This window comes from Bufo bufo, chromosome 3 (assembly GCF_905171765.1).
Source record: "Bufo bufo chromosome 3, aBufBuf1.1, whole genome shotgun sequence".
NCBI lineage: Eukaryota > Metazoa > Chordata > Amphibia > Anura > Bufonidae > Bufo > Bufo bufo.
Genome location: NC_053391.1, coordinates 334,839,660 through 334,854,118, shown reverse-complemented (window position 1 = coordinate 334,854,118; position 14,459 = coordinate 334,839,660). Strand labels below are relative to the sequence as shown.

At 41.9% G+C, this 14,459-nt stretch overlaps 1 protein-coding gene across 1 annotated transcript in view; it reads left to right on the top strand.

The window, feature by feature from the left end:
* Positions 1-14,459, top strand: part of GRIK3 (glutamate ionotropic receptor kainate type subunit 3) — a 759,616-nt gene that overhangs the window by 404,827 nt on the left and 340,330 nt on the right. Inside the window, exon 6 of the mRNA XM_040424423.1 lies at positions 3,648-3,821. Within this exon, the coding sequence (XP_040280357.1) occupies positions 3,648-3,821 (174 nt within the window). The remainder of the gene's footprint in view (positions 1-3,647; positions 3,822-14,459) is intronic.

Sequence of the window (14,459 nt, the reverse complement as noted above, 5' to 3'; positions counted from 1 at the left end):
TCCCAATGTTTTGGGGTGTACCCTAATTTAAACAAAAAAATAATAGTTTTAACCAAAAACCAGTGTTGGCTACCTCCTCCATCGCCGCTTCCACCTACACCGCCACATCCACCGCCTCCTCAACCTCCTACTCCGTATGGACCTCATCCTACTAAATCAAGATAATTATTTTTTATTTTTATGTATTTTATGTTATTTTAAGTCATTTCCCTATCCAAATTTGTTTGCAGAGCACTTGCCATGCTCTTATCCACATTTTGCTGCCATTTGCAGCCCTCTAGCCCTTTCCATTACTTTTTTAGAGCCATTTTAGTACTCCAAAGTTCGGGGCCCCGTTGACTTCAATGAGGTTCGGGTTCAGGGTCAAGTTCGGGTGAAGTTCGGGTCCCGAACTCAAACTTTTTTGTAAAGTTCGGCCGAACCCCTCGAACCCAAACATCCAGGTGTCCGCTCAACTCTACTCATGAACAAAGTGATTCAATTGTCTTAGGCTTGAAAGGTACCTTCTCCAGACTGCTTGTTTCACAGATGTTCAATAGGATTTAGATCAGGGCTCATAGAAGGCAACTTCAGAATAGTCCAATGCTTTGCTGTTAGCCATTCTTGGATGTTTTTGGCTGTGTTTTGGGTCATTATCTTGTTGGAGGACCCATGATCTGTGACTGAGACCAAACTTTCTGACACTGGTCAGCATATTGTATAGATTGTTGGAGGGCACTCAATTACCTGGAAACATCAATATAGGTGTCAATAACCTTATTTAATATACATAAAAATCTGACATAAAACTATACATACATAAAAAAGTTGAACATGCACCCAATAGAACCTAAAACCTGTATGGTGCAAATGCACAATATGACCGCAGATGCAGGCTGTGGACCCGATCCCGATGTGGGCAGTCCGAGTCCAGCTATAATATCCTAAGGAGGTATACAATAATATTTGTCCGAATGTAGGACCGTTCTTAATCGCCGTGTATGGCGTATAGACAATGTTTAGATAGATTCAGCCCCGTGGGGCAGAGTACGTTACCCCTCTTCTTCGGCTGGATGAAGATAAGAAGGTGTCCTTGTTCCACCACTTGGACTTACATCGGCATCCCATGTGGTCTCAAGGTCTCATACGCGGCATCCCACGTGACCTGGCGGCACACCACGTGATCCACGCGGCTCCTTGAAGAGCAGATAAGTATGTTGGGTCCTAGAGTCCGGACTGTGTGATGTCAATAACGCATAAATCCACTCAGCGGGGGTCCAGGGGGCTGCCTTTAGATGTCGGCACCTCAAGGACTTAAGCAGGAGCTTTGCTGTTGTATACCGCCGAACCTCTCGAACCCAAACATCCAGGTGTCCGTTCAACTCTACTCATGAACAAAGTGATTCAATTGTCTTAGGCTTGAAAGGTACCTTCACCAGACTGCTTGTTTCACAGATGTTCAATAGGATTTAGTGATTAAATGGCCAAAGAGAAAAGGGGAGAAGGCGCGCATAGGTGGTGGTTGACAAGAAATGTTGTTATTGGTTCCTAGCCAGGGTGAGTGGTTGCTACTCACCTTGGTTAGGTTGTACTTTTGGTAGTACAGTTCTGGTGGAGGTGAAATCGTGGGGTGATGTGGGTTGGTGCAGCCGATTAACGTCCAAGTTGACCATGGGCGGGAGCCAAGCCGCCACTTTGGTGCGAATTGTGGTGTATGGGGAGGGTGCTCGTCTGCACTGGGTTCATGCAGTGAGCGGGTGGACACAAGGCACAATTCACAACCCAGTTGAGGATACAAAGTATTTTTTATTTTTTGATTAGCAAAGACGACGCGTTTCGGGGTACGCAGACCCCTTTATCAAGTCTGTATCCTTGTCACCGTAGGCTAATTGGAGGTCACTTTTGTTGGAGATCCCTTATTTGGGGGGTGTATGGCGGTCCGCACTGCTTGGTGATGCGGCCGGTGAGTGTCCTCCAGTGGTAGCGCTTCTGCACGTGTAGCCAGTGCAGAAGCGCTACCACTGGAGGACACTCACCGGCCGCATCACCAAGCAGTGCGGACCGCCATACACCCCCCAAATAAGGGATCTCCAACAAAAGTGACCTCCAATTAGCCTACGGTGACAAGGATACAGACTTGATAAAGGGGTCTGCGTACCCCGAAACGCGTCGTCTTTGCTAATAAAAAAATAAAAAATACTTTGTATCCTCAACTGGGTTGTGAATTGTGCCTTGTGTCCACCCGCTCACTGCATGAACCCAGTGCAGACTAGCCCCCTCCCCATACACGACAATAGGATTTAGATCAGGGCTCATAGAAGGCAACTTCAGAATAGTCCAATGCTTTGCTGTTAGCCATTCTTGGATGTTTTTGGCTGTGTTTTGGGTCATTATCCTGTTGGAAGACCCATGATATGTGACTGAGACCAAGCTTTCTGACACTGGTCAGCATATTTCTCTCCAGAATACCTTGATAGTCTTCAGCAGCCCCAAAACATAACCAGGCCTCTTCAATGTTTCATAGTAGGTACAATGTTCTTTTGCTTGTATGCTTCATTTTTGAGTCTGTGAGCATAGCACTGATGTGACTTGCCAAAAAGCTTCAATTTTGTCTCATCTGCCCAAAGAGCATTTTCCAGAAGCTTTGTGGCTTTTCAATATGCATTTTGGCAAATTTCAGTCTTGCTTTTTTATGGTTTGCTATCAACAGTGGTTTCTTCCTCTGTAGTCTTCCATTAAGTTCACTTTGGCTAAGACAGCGACAGTTGGTGTGATCTGACACTGAAGTATATTGACATTGGAGGTGACCTCTAATCTCTTTGGCAGTTGTTCTGGGCTCTTTGGTTACTATTGGTCTTATCTGTCTCTTCAATTTGTCATCAATTTTCCTCTTGCGGCGATGTCCAGGTTAGATTGACTACAGCCCCGTAGACCTAAAGCTTCTAAAAAATATTTGCAATGGTAGTAACATCAAACTATTTGAAGATGGTCTTTACCTTTAACATGTTTGTCTATAATTTTCTTAGATTTCTTTGGCCCAAGTTCACTGTGGTACACAACATGATACCAAACGGCATGGTGACTACTTTTCATCCCTTACTGTATATAGGCAGACTGAGAGATTACAAGTTTAAAGACTCCTGTGATACCAATTACAGGACACACCTTAGTTTAACATATGGTGAAATTATTTTCAATCATATTTGTCCAGTTTCATTTTTTTTATTTTTATTATGTTTAACCACAATTCAAAAACAATGTCTGATTTTCATTAGTTTATTTTAAGTAAATCTTTATTTACTATTACAGTTCTCAGTTTCAAGTTATTTCACTGACTATTGCATGTTTTTCTTTCTTTAACGGAATGGTACCAAGTATTCTGTCCATGTGTGTATATAAATAACTGCTAGTAGTGAAATACTGATATTGTGGTTGCACATATATTCAAATTCATATATGTATATTTAATATCCAGCTCCATTTCTAGGCGTCTGTAGCTCAATTTGTGCACAATATTAAATTTTCATTTAAATGCTTTTGCCATATAAAAAATTTGTTCGGCCTCTGTCAAAATGACTAGCTTTTCATATATCAACTGTTAGGAAACATCATACAAAAACATGATGAATGGTATGTTTTTAACAATGTTTTTTTATGCTCCCGAACAGGACCTCTACGCACTGGACCTTGAACCATATCGTTACTCTGGAGTAAATTTAACTGGTTTCCGGATTCTGAATGTGGATAACCCTTATGTCAGCACCATAGTAGATAAGTGGTCAATGGAACGTCTACAAGCCCCACCAAAGCCGGAGACTGGTCTTCTGGATGGAATAATGACGGTACGGACAACAGAGTCAGAGCACTAGCCTGCAGTAAATGACTTAATCCATTAGTGACCACCCATACGTGTTTTTACGGTGGTCACTAAGGGACCTTAGGTTGGGCCACCGCTTATTTACGGCGGCCCAGTCTAAGGGCTGCACAGGTCCCCTGCGCAGTGGGAAGCGGGGACCCGGTTCTCACATGAGAGCCATGGCCCTTCTCTAACAGCCCAGACTAGCAGGAGTGCCGAACCAGGCTGTTTAACACTTTACATTCCACGGGCAATGGCGCCCACCGCATGAAAAGTGCTGAAAGAGGGAGCATACTCTCTCTGTCTCCCATCGGCACCCCACAAATGCGATTGCGGGTGACGATGTGTGTGAAGGCTGCCTGGGGTCTGATGTAGGCCCCAGACCAGCCTTCAGTAATTTCCAGCAGGATGTGCCTCTCTGGCGCAGCCTGCGCCTCTCTGGGGCAGCCTGCTGGTCAATGTTAGAATAGCATTGTCATTAAAATGCAATGCACTATAGGGATAGACGTTGCCTTTTAAAAGCAATTAAAAAGCTGTCTGTTATAGTCCCCTTGTGGGACTATTAAGTGGTAAGAAAAGTAAAAAAAAAAAAATATCATTTATTCAATTAAAAAAATCCCATTAAAAAAATTGCAAATAAAAAATCTTCCCCATATGTTTGGTATTGCCACGTCTGTAACGACCCAGACTACGTAAATATCATATAAGTTATCCCCTACAGTGAACGCCGTAAAAAAATGAAAAAAAATGAAAAAACTATATGTATTTGGTATCACTGTAATCGTACTGACCAAGAGAATAAAGACATTATGTTATTTATACAGAGAAATGAACGCCATAAAATTTATAATGTAAAAATGCAGTAGCAGTATTGCAGTTTTTTCCATCACCGTCCCAGAAAGAGTTAATAAAAGTTCATCAGAAAGATATGTGTACCCCAAAATGGTGCCTTTTAAAAACTACAACTTGTCCCGCAAAAAACAAGCCCTCATAAAGCTATATAGATGGAACAATTTAAAAGTTATAGCTCTTGGAACGTGACGATGAAAAAAGGAAGAAAAACACTTGGTCATTAAGGCCCAAAACAGGCTGGTAGCTAAGAGGTTAAAGATGACAGATATGTAAAGTGGAATATAACAGTAGATCCAAAAATGACCTCAACCTTAGGTCACCACAGCAGCTTGTGATGCATTATTCTTTGAAGCAGTCAAAATTTACACCTACTTGTATCATTTGACTTGCATGAGAATCATTTACAAAGATTTTTCCATTTTATGTATAAATTTAATTTTCCAATACATATCATAGGTTGTCTATATTCTTTCCTATGGACCCTAACTAGCAAGGCTTCCATGAATAAAGCCTGTATTACAAAATATATAATAAAAATTCTTTACTTTTGCAAACCATAAAAAACCTCACAGATCTGTCTAGAATAAAGATGTAGGACAACTAATTGCATGTCTGTAGACGTGTACTCCCCTGTGACAAATGCTTTGACAAATGTTTTATAAAGTAATATGATGGGAACGTGCATTAAATCTGGATGTGATTATTTATCATGCAATAAAAAAGGTTCAAAATCTTCTATCAATTCACGGATAGCTCTATCTAAATATCTATCTAATATCTGACTATCCAATCTCTATCTATCTATCTATCTATCTATCTATCTATCTATCTATCTATCTATCTATCTATCTATCTATCTATCTATCTATCTATCTATCTATCATCTATCTAATATCTGACTATCCAATCTCTATCTATCTATCTATCTATCTATCTATCTATCTATCTATCTATCTATCTATCTATCTATCTATCTATCTATCTATCATCTATCTAATATCTATCTATCTATCTATGTATGTTCTATCTATCTATCTATCTATCTATCTATCATCTATCTATCTATCTATCTATCTATCTATCTATGTATGTTCTATCTATCTATCTATCTATCTATCTATCTATCTATCTATCTATCTATCTATCTATCTATCATCTAGCTTTTTGTCTGGGAAAGCTAGAACAACCATGTAATGAAGGGGGCAATTCTCATATTTTAATAGTGTCCTTGTAACAGCGGCTGCTGTTCTCCTGCTTACCGCCGCGGTCCCTGTCGCCGTGTTCAGCAGTGATCTGCGGCCAGTGCTTCCCATTCACCTCTGCAGTCCTGGGCTTTGTCTATGTAGGTACTGTTGTTCTGGGATCCGCTCCACAGTTTCCTCTCAGTCCTGGCCACAGCATGCTTGCTGCTTGTTCCCTGCAGCACTTCCTTAAGGACGGCACGCGTCACTTCCTGGGCTTTAAGAGTTAGGTCAAGTGACCTCACTAACCAATCCTAGCCCTTCTGCACATATATAAGTGGCTCAGCCCCCTTCCCAGGTACCTCAGTGTCAAGGTCCTTGTGCCCTGCTAAGGTTCCTGATATCCGCTTGTGTTCCTGTGTTCCTGACTCGTACTTGTGTTCCTGGATTCTGCTACCCGTTTGATCCCTGTCTGCTTGCCCTGACTCTCCTGTTGCCGACTCGGATTGCCTGACCTATACCTGTGCCGCCTGCCCTGTCTGATTTCGCCTCTGCCTCATCCTTCGGTCTTGCACTGTTGCTCCTGGTAACGACTCAGCCTGCTGACAACGCCTGTACCTCTGGAACCTCCTGGTGTGTCTAACTCAAGAGGTAGTGATCTGGTGTTCCCCTTCGGAAAGTCTATCCCCACCATCAGGGGTACTGTGAAGATCGAGGGGTTCACTTAGACAACGCCCTTAGAGGAGTTGGGACATGTGGCACAGTGGGTTCACACCCACTGGTTTGTAACAGTCCTAGGGGTATAATTCTGTGTTAACTATGGTTTCTTTCTTATACTGTATACATTTCATTACTTCTCATCTTCAGTGTTTAGTCTAGAAGGGGGCACATATTCATTACATTGTATTACAGACGGATTATACAGTTTAGTGTTATTTTCTGCGAGTCCTGTGAGAATCATAAAGGAAAGTAGACACTGAGGTTTATTTGATATCGATTTTATTTATTTTCTGCTTATTACAGGAAGATAGAGGGAGCTTTTGAGAACAGGCATTAATATGATTATGTTAATGTCCCCGTAAATATTAGGAATTATTGGCTTTGCACTACTAAATGCTCTGAGGCCATACAAAGCAGAATTGTTTTGTATCTATCTATCTATCTATCTATCTATCTTTCTATCATCCTAATTAAGTGTTCTTGCATAGCAAGACCACTTAATGTTATCTCACATATATATTATTATTATAGGCAAATTTGCCACCCTAACTCCTCCCACAGTTTTTACACTACATAGACAAAAATTTACCAAAACGTGCAGATTGTTCTCGATCGGATTGCTATTACTTTGTGGAGCGATCCCACCCCCGGGGCCCCCGTGGCGGGCCCCGGAAGCCCCCTTTTTTTCCCATAGACTTTGACAGGATACATTTTCAAATCACTCCCACTCGCCAGGCTTTGACGCTAAAGTCACCAAACTTGGGTCACTTAGTCATGGGATCAACCCGAATTTTTTTTGGCACATTTCGGGGACCCCTAAAAGTGGGCGGGGCCACACAGAACCAATCAAAATCTCCCCATTGACTGTAATGAGACGTTCAAATTGCTACTCCTCCCACATTTTTAGGAGTACAAATTCCAAACTTTGCAGACTTGGTTGGCACCCACCCTAGTACCTTACTTGTGCTTTGTTAACCGATCCCACCCTCCGGGCCCCTGGGACGGGCCCCCAAAATCCAAGTTTTTCCCATTGACTTTGACAGGGAAAATTTTCAAATCGCTCCCAGTCGCACAGATTTAAAATTAAAGTCACCAAACTTGGGTCACTTAGTCATGGGGTCAACGTGCAATTTGTTAGAACATTTCGGAGACCCTAAAATGTGGGCGGGGCCACACAGAACCAATCAAATTCTCCCCATTGACTATAATGAGATGTTCAAATTGCTACTCCTCCCACAGATTTAGGAGTATAAATACCGAACTTTGCACTCTTGGTCGGCACATACCCGAGTATCTTGCTTGTGCTTTGTTAACCGATCCCACCCTCCGGGCCCCTGGGGCGGGCCCCCGAAAACCTCTTTTTTTCTCCCATAGAGTTGTATTAGAAAAATTCAAACGTTTGTCACTCATACTGCCGCTGCTCTTAGAGGGTCAATGGCAAAGTCACTAAACTTGGAACAGTTGGTCAATGGGTGACTGGGATTAAAATTTTAAAAAGTGGGCGGAGCCTAAAATAGCCAATCAAATTTCAGCCATTTAACTTAGACCCCAGGTGACCCCCCCACCGAACTACCAGGTGACCCCCCCCCCAAACCACCAGGTCACCCCCCCCCGAACCACCAGGTCACCCCCCCTGGACCACCAGGTCACCCCCCAGAAATGCAAGAACACTTCACACAATTTCCCCAGAAATTGTAGCTTTTCTAGTTACTATCTATTATCTATCTCATATCTATCTATCTATCTATCTATCTATCTATCTATCTATCATTTGTTTGTTCATTCTTTTATATGCATATCTATCTGTCTATCTTTTATGTAATATCTATCTATCTATCTATCTATCTATCTATCTATCTATCTATCATATATCTATATATTTAATAACTATCTATCTATTGTTCATTCTTATATCTATCTATTTGTCTATCTTATTACTATCTATCATTCTAATCTCTATCTATATTATATTTATCTATCTATCTATCTAACTATCTATCTATCTATTTAAAATCTATCTAACTATCTATCATTCGTTTGTTCATTCTTTTATATACATATCTATCTGTCTATCTTTTATGTAATATCTATCTATCATCTATCTATATATTTAATAACCATCTATCAAATAAAATCATATCAAATAAGCTTTATTGGCAGGACTAAATACATTTTAGCATTGCCAAAGCAAGTGGGAAATAATTGGGTAGGGTTGGGGGATGGGGACATATACAGGGTGGGGGTATAGGAGTCCATGTTAGATCAGGCTCCTCTCGGGCTATGGAAGGCAGTAATATATTGTGCTGCTGTGGCCGCTGTGTTCTCCTCTTCCCCCAGTAGTATGGAGAGTCTCTCTTCCTCCTCCATTGTTCATTCTTATATCTATCTATTTGTCTTTCTAATTACTATCATTCTAATTACTATTTATCTATCTATATATCATTCTAATTATTATCAATCTACACTGAGCAAAAATTTTAACGCAACACTTTCGGTTTTGCTCCCATTTTGCATGAGCTGAACTCAAAGATCTGAAACATTTTTTACATACACAAAAGACCCATTACTCTCAGATATTGTTCACAAATCTGTCTAAATCTGTGTTAGTGAGCACTTCTCCTTTGCCGAGATAATCCATCCCACCTCACAGGTGTAGCATATCAAGGTGCTGATTAGACAGCATGAATATTGCACAGGTGTGCCACCTGGATTTAACTAAGCAAATAGTTATGAGCCTCCTATTGGATAATTACTGCATGGGCGATTATCTTTCAGCTGGCAATAAGTTATTTAATCCCAACTGGTGCAATGAGTTGCGTCTCATTTCTTAAACAACCATGTCGAAAGACATCTGGTGGTTGTGGAAAAGATGTTAGTCTGTTTGAGAAGGGTCAAATCATTGACATGCATCAAGCAGAGGAAACATCTAAGGAGATTGCAGAAACTACTAAAATTGGGTTAAGAACTGTCCAACGCATTATTAAAAACTGGAAGGATAGTGGGGAAAAAAAATCCTGAATGATTGTGATCGGCAATCACTTAAACGTTTGGTGAAATCAAATTGAAGAAAAACAACAGTAGAACTCAGGGCTATGTTTAATAGTGAACGTAAGAGCATTTCCATATGCACAATGCGAAGGAAACTCAAGGGATTGGGACTGAACAGCTGTGTAGCCGTAAGAAAACCACTAATCAGTGAGGCAAACCAGAAAAAAAGGCTTCAATTTGCTAGGGAGCATAAAGATTGGACTCTGGAGCAATGGAAGAAGGTCATGTGGTCTGATGAGTCCAGATTTACCCTGTTCCAGAGTGATGGGCACATCAGGGTAAGAAGAGAGGCAGATGAAGTGATGCACCCATCATGGCTAGTGCCTACTGTACAAGCCTATGGGGGCAGTGCTCTGATCTGGGGTTGCTGCAGTTGGTCAGGTCTAGGTTCAGAAATAGTATGTGCTCCAAGAATGAGGTCAGCTGACTACCTGAACATACTGAATGACCAGGTTATTCCATCAATGGATTTTTTCTTCCCTGATGGCACGGGCATATTTCAAGATGACAATGCCAGGATTCATCGGGCTCCAATTGTGAAAAAGTGATTCAGGGAGCATGAGACATCATTTTCACACATGGATTGGCCACCACAGAGTCCAGACCTTAACCCCATTGAGAATCTTTAGGATGTGCTGGAGAAGGCTTTGCGCAGCAGTCAGAGTCTACCATCATCAATGCAAGATCTTGGTGAAAAATTTATGCAAATAAATCTTGTCACATTGCAGAAGCTTATCAAAACAACGCCATAGCGAATGCGTGCCGTAATCAAAGCTAAAGGCGGTCCAACTAAATATTAGAGTGTGTGACCTTTTTTTTTTTTGGTGGCGACTTTTTCTTTCGACAGGCAGTGTATCTACCTATCTATATATCTATCTATATATATATATATATATCTTTTTATATAACATTTTAAATTCTATCTATCTATCGATCTATCATTCTAATATCTATCTATCTACAACCCAATAGTAAAACAAAGTCATGGCACTGTAAACGCCATGTAGCCAGTAACCCTTAATTTCAAGGAAACATGTTGGTACATTTATTTAAAGAGGTTGTTTCAGCTTTAAATGTTATTTTACTATAATACAGCATGAAAAACTTGGTAATGTTGTAATTTACTTTGTGTCACAAAAGTGCTCCAGCTGTGAGGTATTGTCAAAACCCCTGGTGTTTAATTTGTATAGTATGTGCACGTCCACTTACTGTGGTGGTTGCACATGCTCAGTTTCATACTTTAACTGCCACCATTTCCCGCTAAAATCTATGACAATAATAATAAAAAAGCTGCAGCAGAAAAGAATGCCCCCTGAGAATGGACACACCTCCTAAACTGCCAACCTGAAATAAATCTAGCAGAGCAATGAATGGGGAGATCTCTCGATCCATGTGAGGTACAGGGCTGGTTCTAGCTTCATTAGAAAGATATTGTCATGTACTATATAACGTCTAATTCATTCTTTTTTTTAAATGTCAATCATGGCATAACCCCTTTAAAAGGGAATCTGTCAGCAATACCCCTCTGCCTGAGACATTGCTTTTCAAGTTTCTGCCTGAGGCTGCACACCACAGTACATAGGGGTGGGAATCGGCCTCATTGTATGTACTGCGCATGTGCATCACTGCTTGTTCTTGCCGCTCCCACATAAGCCCTTTTGTTAGGAGTACTGAGAGAGCTCACGTGCACTCATTTGAAACTTCTGCATCCTAGTTTAGTAGTTAAAGATACCGAAAGATTGCCTTCTAGTGACCCATGTTCTTTCATTAGAAGAGCTCTGTCACTGCAGGACCGCAGCTCTCCCATACTGATGAAGCCAGTATAGCTGCGCATGTGCAGTACATATAGTGAGGTCGATTCCACATTATGTGCTGTGGTGTGCAGGCCCAGACTGGGAGCGGAGACAGAGGTATAAGCACGCAGAGGAGGTTCTGGGCTCTCTGAAGAGGCAGGATGGGGATCTTTGGAAACTCTCCTGGGCACTTTGTGGCTCATTTGCCTATAGAACAAACTTATTTTTCTTTCAATCACAAAAGCAGAGTACTGTAGGATACCAAAAGATTCCCTTTAATTGAGAAAAAAACAAAAACAAAAAACAATACAGTACACAATGTAATGATGGTTGAAACTAGCTTAACAATGTAAAACACACATATATTTTTTTTTCAATATTGTGAATAACATATTTGGACATTGTGTACAGCCTTCCATTTTCAAAGACTTAAATGGAACTTTTTTTTCTAAATCTTCTATTCTGTTTTAAGTGTCCTGAAATACTTGGAGCTGCTTTTCTTTAACATTGTTGCTTCTGTTAGACGTTATTGCCATCCCATCATTTATCTCCAGCTATTTTTTCACATTCTGACATTCTTCTATGACCCTATGTATTTTAGAACTTTCTTTTTCACTTGAAGAATTCCAGACATGAAATTTTCTGCGTAGCCTGTGGTTGTATCTGTGGAGTGAGCTCCACCTCCAATCACAACCTCTTCAGAGTCCAGATGCCACTAGCCTCCAGTGCTGTTCATCATCTGCTCCTGCAGTAAGGAGGTCACATACACACTCAGTGGTGGATACATTGGCAGCTTCAGAGGTTCCAGGTCATTGGGCCATTTTACTGCGGCAGTTCTGGAGCAGGTTCAGAAATAACACTAAGTCTAATTCTAAATTTTGCTTTTTTGAAATAGTATTTTCTTTCAATAATTGAGGTCATTTATTTTGGAAATTTAATTTTTATCACTTTATTCAGCTGCTTATTAATACTACCAAAAGCCTTAGTCACAAATGTCAAAATGTAGGAGGAGATTACTGAATTCTCTCAATAATCAATACAATTTAAATCAAAACAAAAAGAGAGAAAATAAAAAAAGGTCTTGATTGATGTAAAAAAATTAAATCTGACATCATTTAGTACATGACAACTAGTGTTGAGTGAATCGAAATGTCCAAAGTGGACTTTGATCTGAATTTCAGGGAAAATGTGATTTGCTGCAAAGACGAATTTCCTTGTTTTTTGTGGTAATGAATAGTGTTGAGCGAGCAAACTCGGCCGAACTGCTGTTCGGCTCCAGCATCGCTATGCTCGGCCCATGGCGGTACTCGGTCGAGTACCGCATGTGCTCAAACGCCATGCTCGAGTCTCCTCCCCGCACGTTTTGCGGCTGCTATGCTGCCAATAAATGTGCAGGTAAGTACTGCCATCACTGTAATGCCGTAGCCTTGTTGGTTACTGGCATTACAGTGATTGGCTTTATATAGAGGGTGTCTGCAGTGACATCTGTGCAATACCTCCTGTGTGTCAGGGCCAGAGCTAGAAAAAAATGTAAGTGAAATCTATTTTCCTTTTTCCATACTTTTACGTACTTTTTCCATATACTGTGCTTGCTGTGAACTGTGACATCTGTGCCACATCTTGTGTGTCAAGCATGCATATAACATTTAATATGAAGAAGGCGAGCATTAAGGGACAGAGAAGTGGCCGTGATGCTGATGGTTCACACAGAGGCCGTGGTCCTGGGCACATTGAAACTGTGCCTTCTGCCAGAGCACAAGAAAAACAATCATCCACGATACCTAGCTTCATGTCCCAGTTTTCAGGGCGTCGTAGGACAAAACTCTTGAAGTCAGGCCAGTGCGACCAGGTGGTCAGTTGGATTGCAGCAGATAATGCTTCCAGTCGGTTAAGCACCACCTTGTCTTCCACCAAGTCCAGTCTCAGTAGCCAAGAGTCTGGTCAACAGAATCCACACCCTGATCCACCTTCCTCCCACCATGGAGAGTCTGGCCAAACAAGTGACCCCACACTCGGAAATTCCAAGGAGATCTTTTCATTGCCATTACTTGATTTGGCCCTCTCACCAAGCACGCTTGAAGAGGGACATGAGATCTTGTGGCCTTATTCCCAAACTCTTGAGCATTCACAGTCACAAGAACATAACGGTGGGGAACGGCAATTAGTGTTTAATGAGGTGGATGATGATGAGACACAGTTGCCAATGAGTCAACCGCAAATACTGTCTCAAGAGGTTGATGAAGAGGATGAGACACAGTTGTCAATCACTGAGGTTGTGGTTAGGTCAACAAATCAAGAGGATGATCAGAGTGATGGACGATGAGGTCACTGACCCAACCTGGGAAGGTGGAAAGCCGAGCGAGGACAGCAGTACAGAGGGGGAGGGATCTGCAGCACTGCAACAGGCTGGAAGAGGCAGTGAAGTAGCAAAAGGGTGAAAGCGGGCCACACCACACAGGCCTGCAACTGTTCCACGGAACACCCCCTTGCGTAAATCTCCCTTGCCAAGGGGTAGGTGTTCTGCTGTATGGCGCTTTTTTTGTGGAAAGTGCGGACGACAAAAAAATTGTAGTTTGCAACCTGTGCCACACCAAAATGAGCTGGGGCGTGAACACTAGCAACCTTTCCACCACCAGCATGATCCGCCACATGGCATCCAAGCACCGTAATAAGTGGGCCGAACGCCTGGCTCCACAATCTGTGTCTGCGGGTCACACCACTGCCTCCTCTTCCCCTATGGTACATGCTGGCCAATCGCCTGTTGAAGGCACAGGCGAGGATGCCTCCCACCCTGCACCTGGACATTCGCAAGCACCATCTGCGACCACATCCACTTCCCTGTCCCAGCGCAGCGTCCAAATTTCATTACCCCAGGCATTTGAATGCACGCTATATTTCACTTACAGCACACTGGTTGAACATTGATGAGGCCAAGAACGAGTCGTACCCTGGTATGGCATAGGTGCTACCGACACCGAGGATTGTGGGCCCTAATTTCATCAGGGTTTTCGCCAGCACCTACGTTAGTGG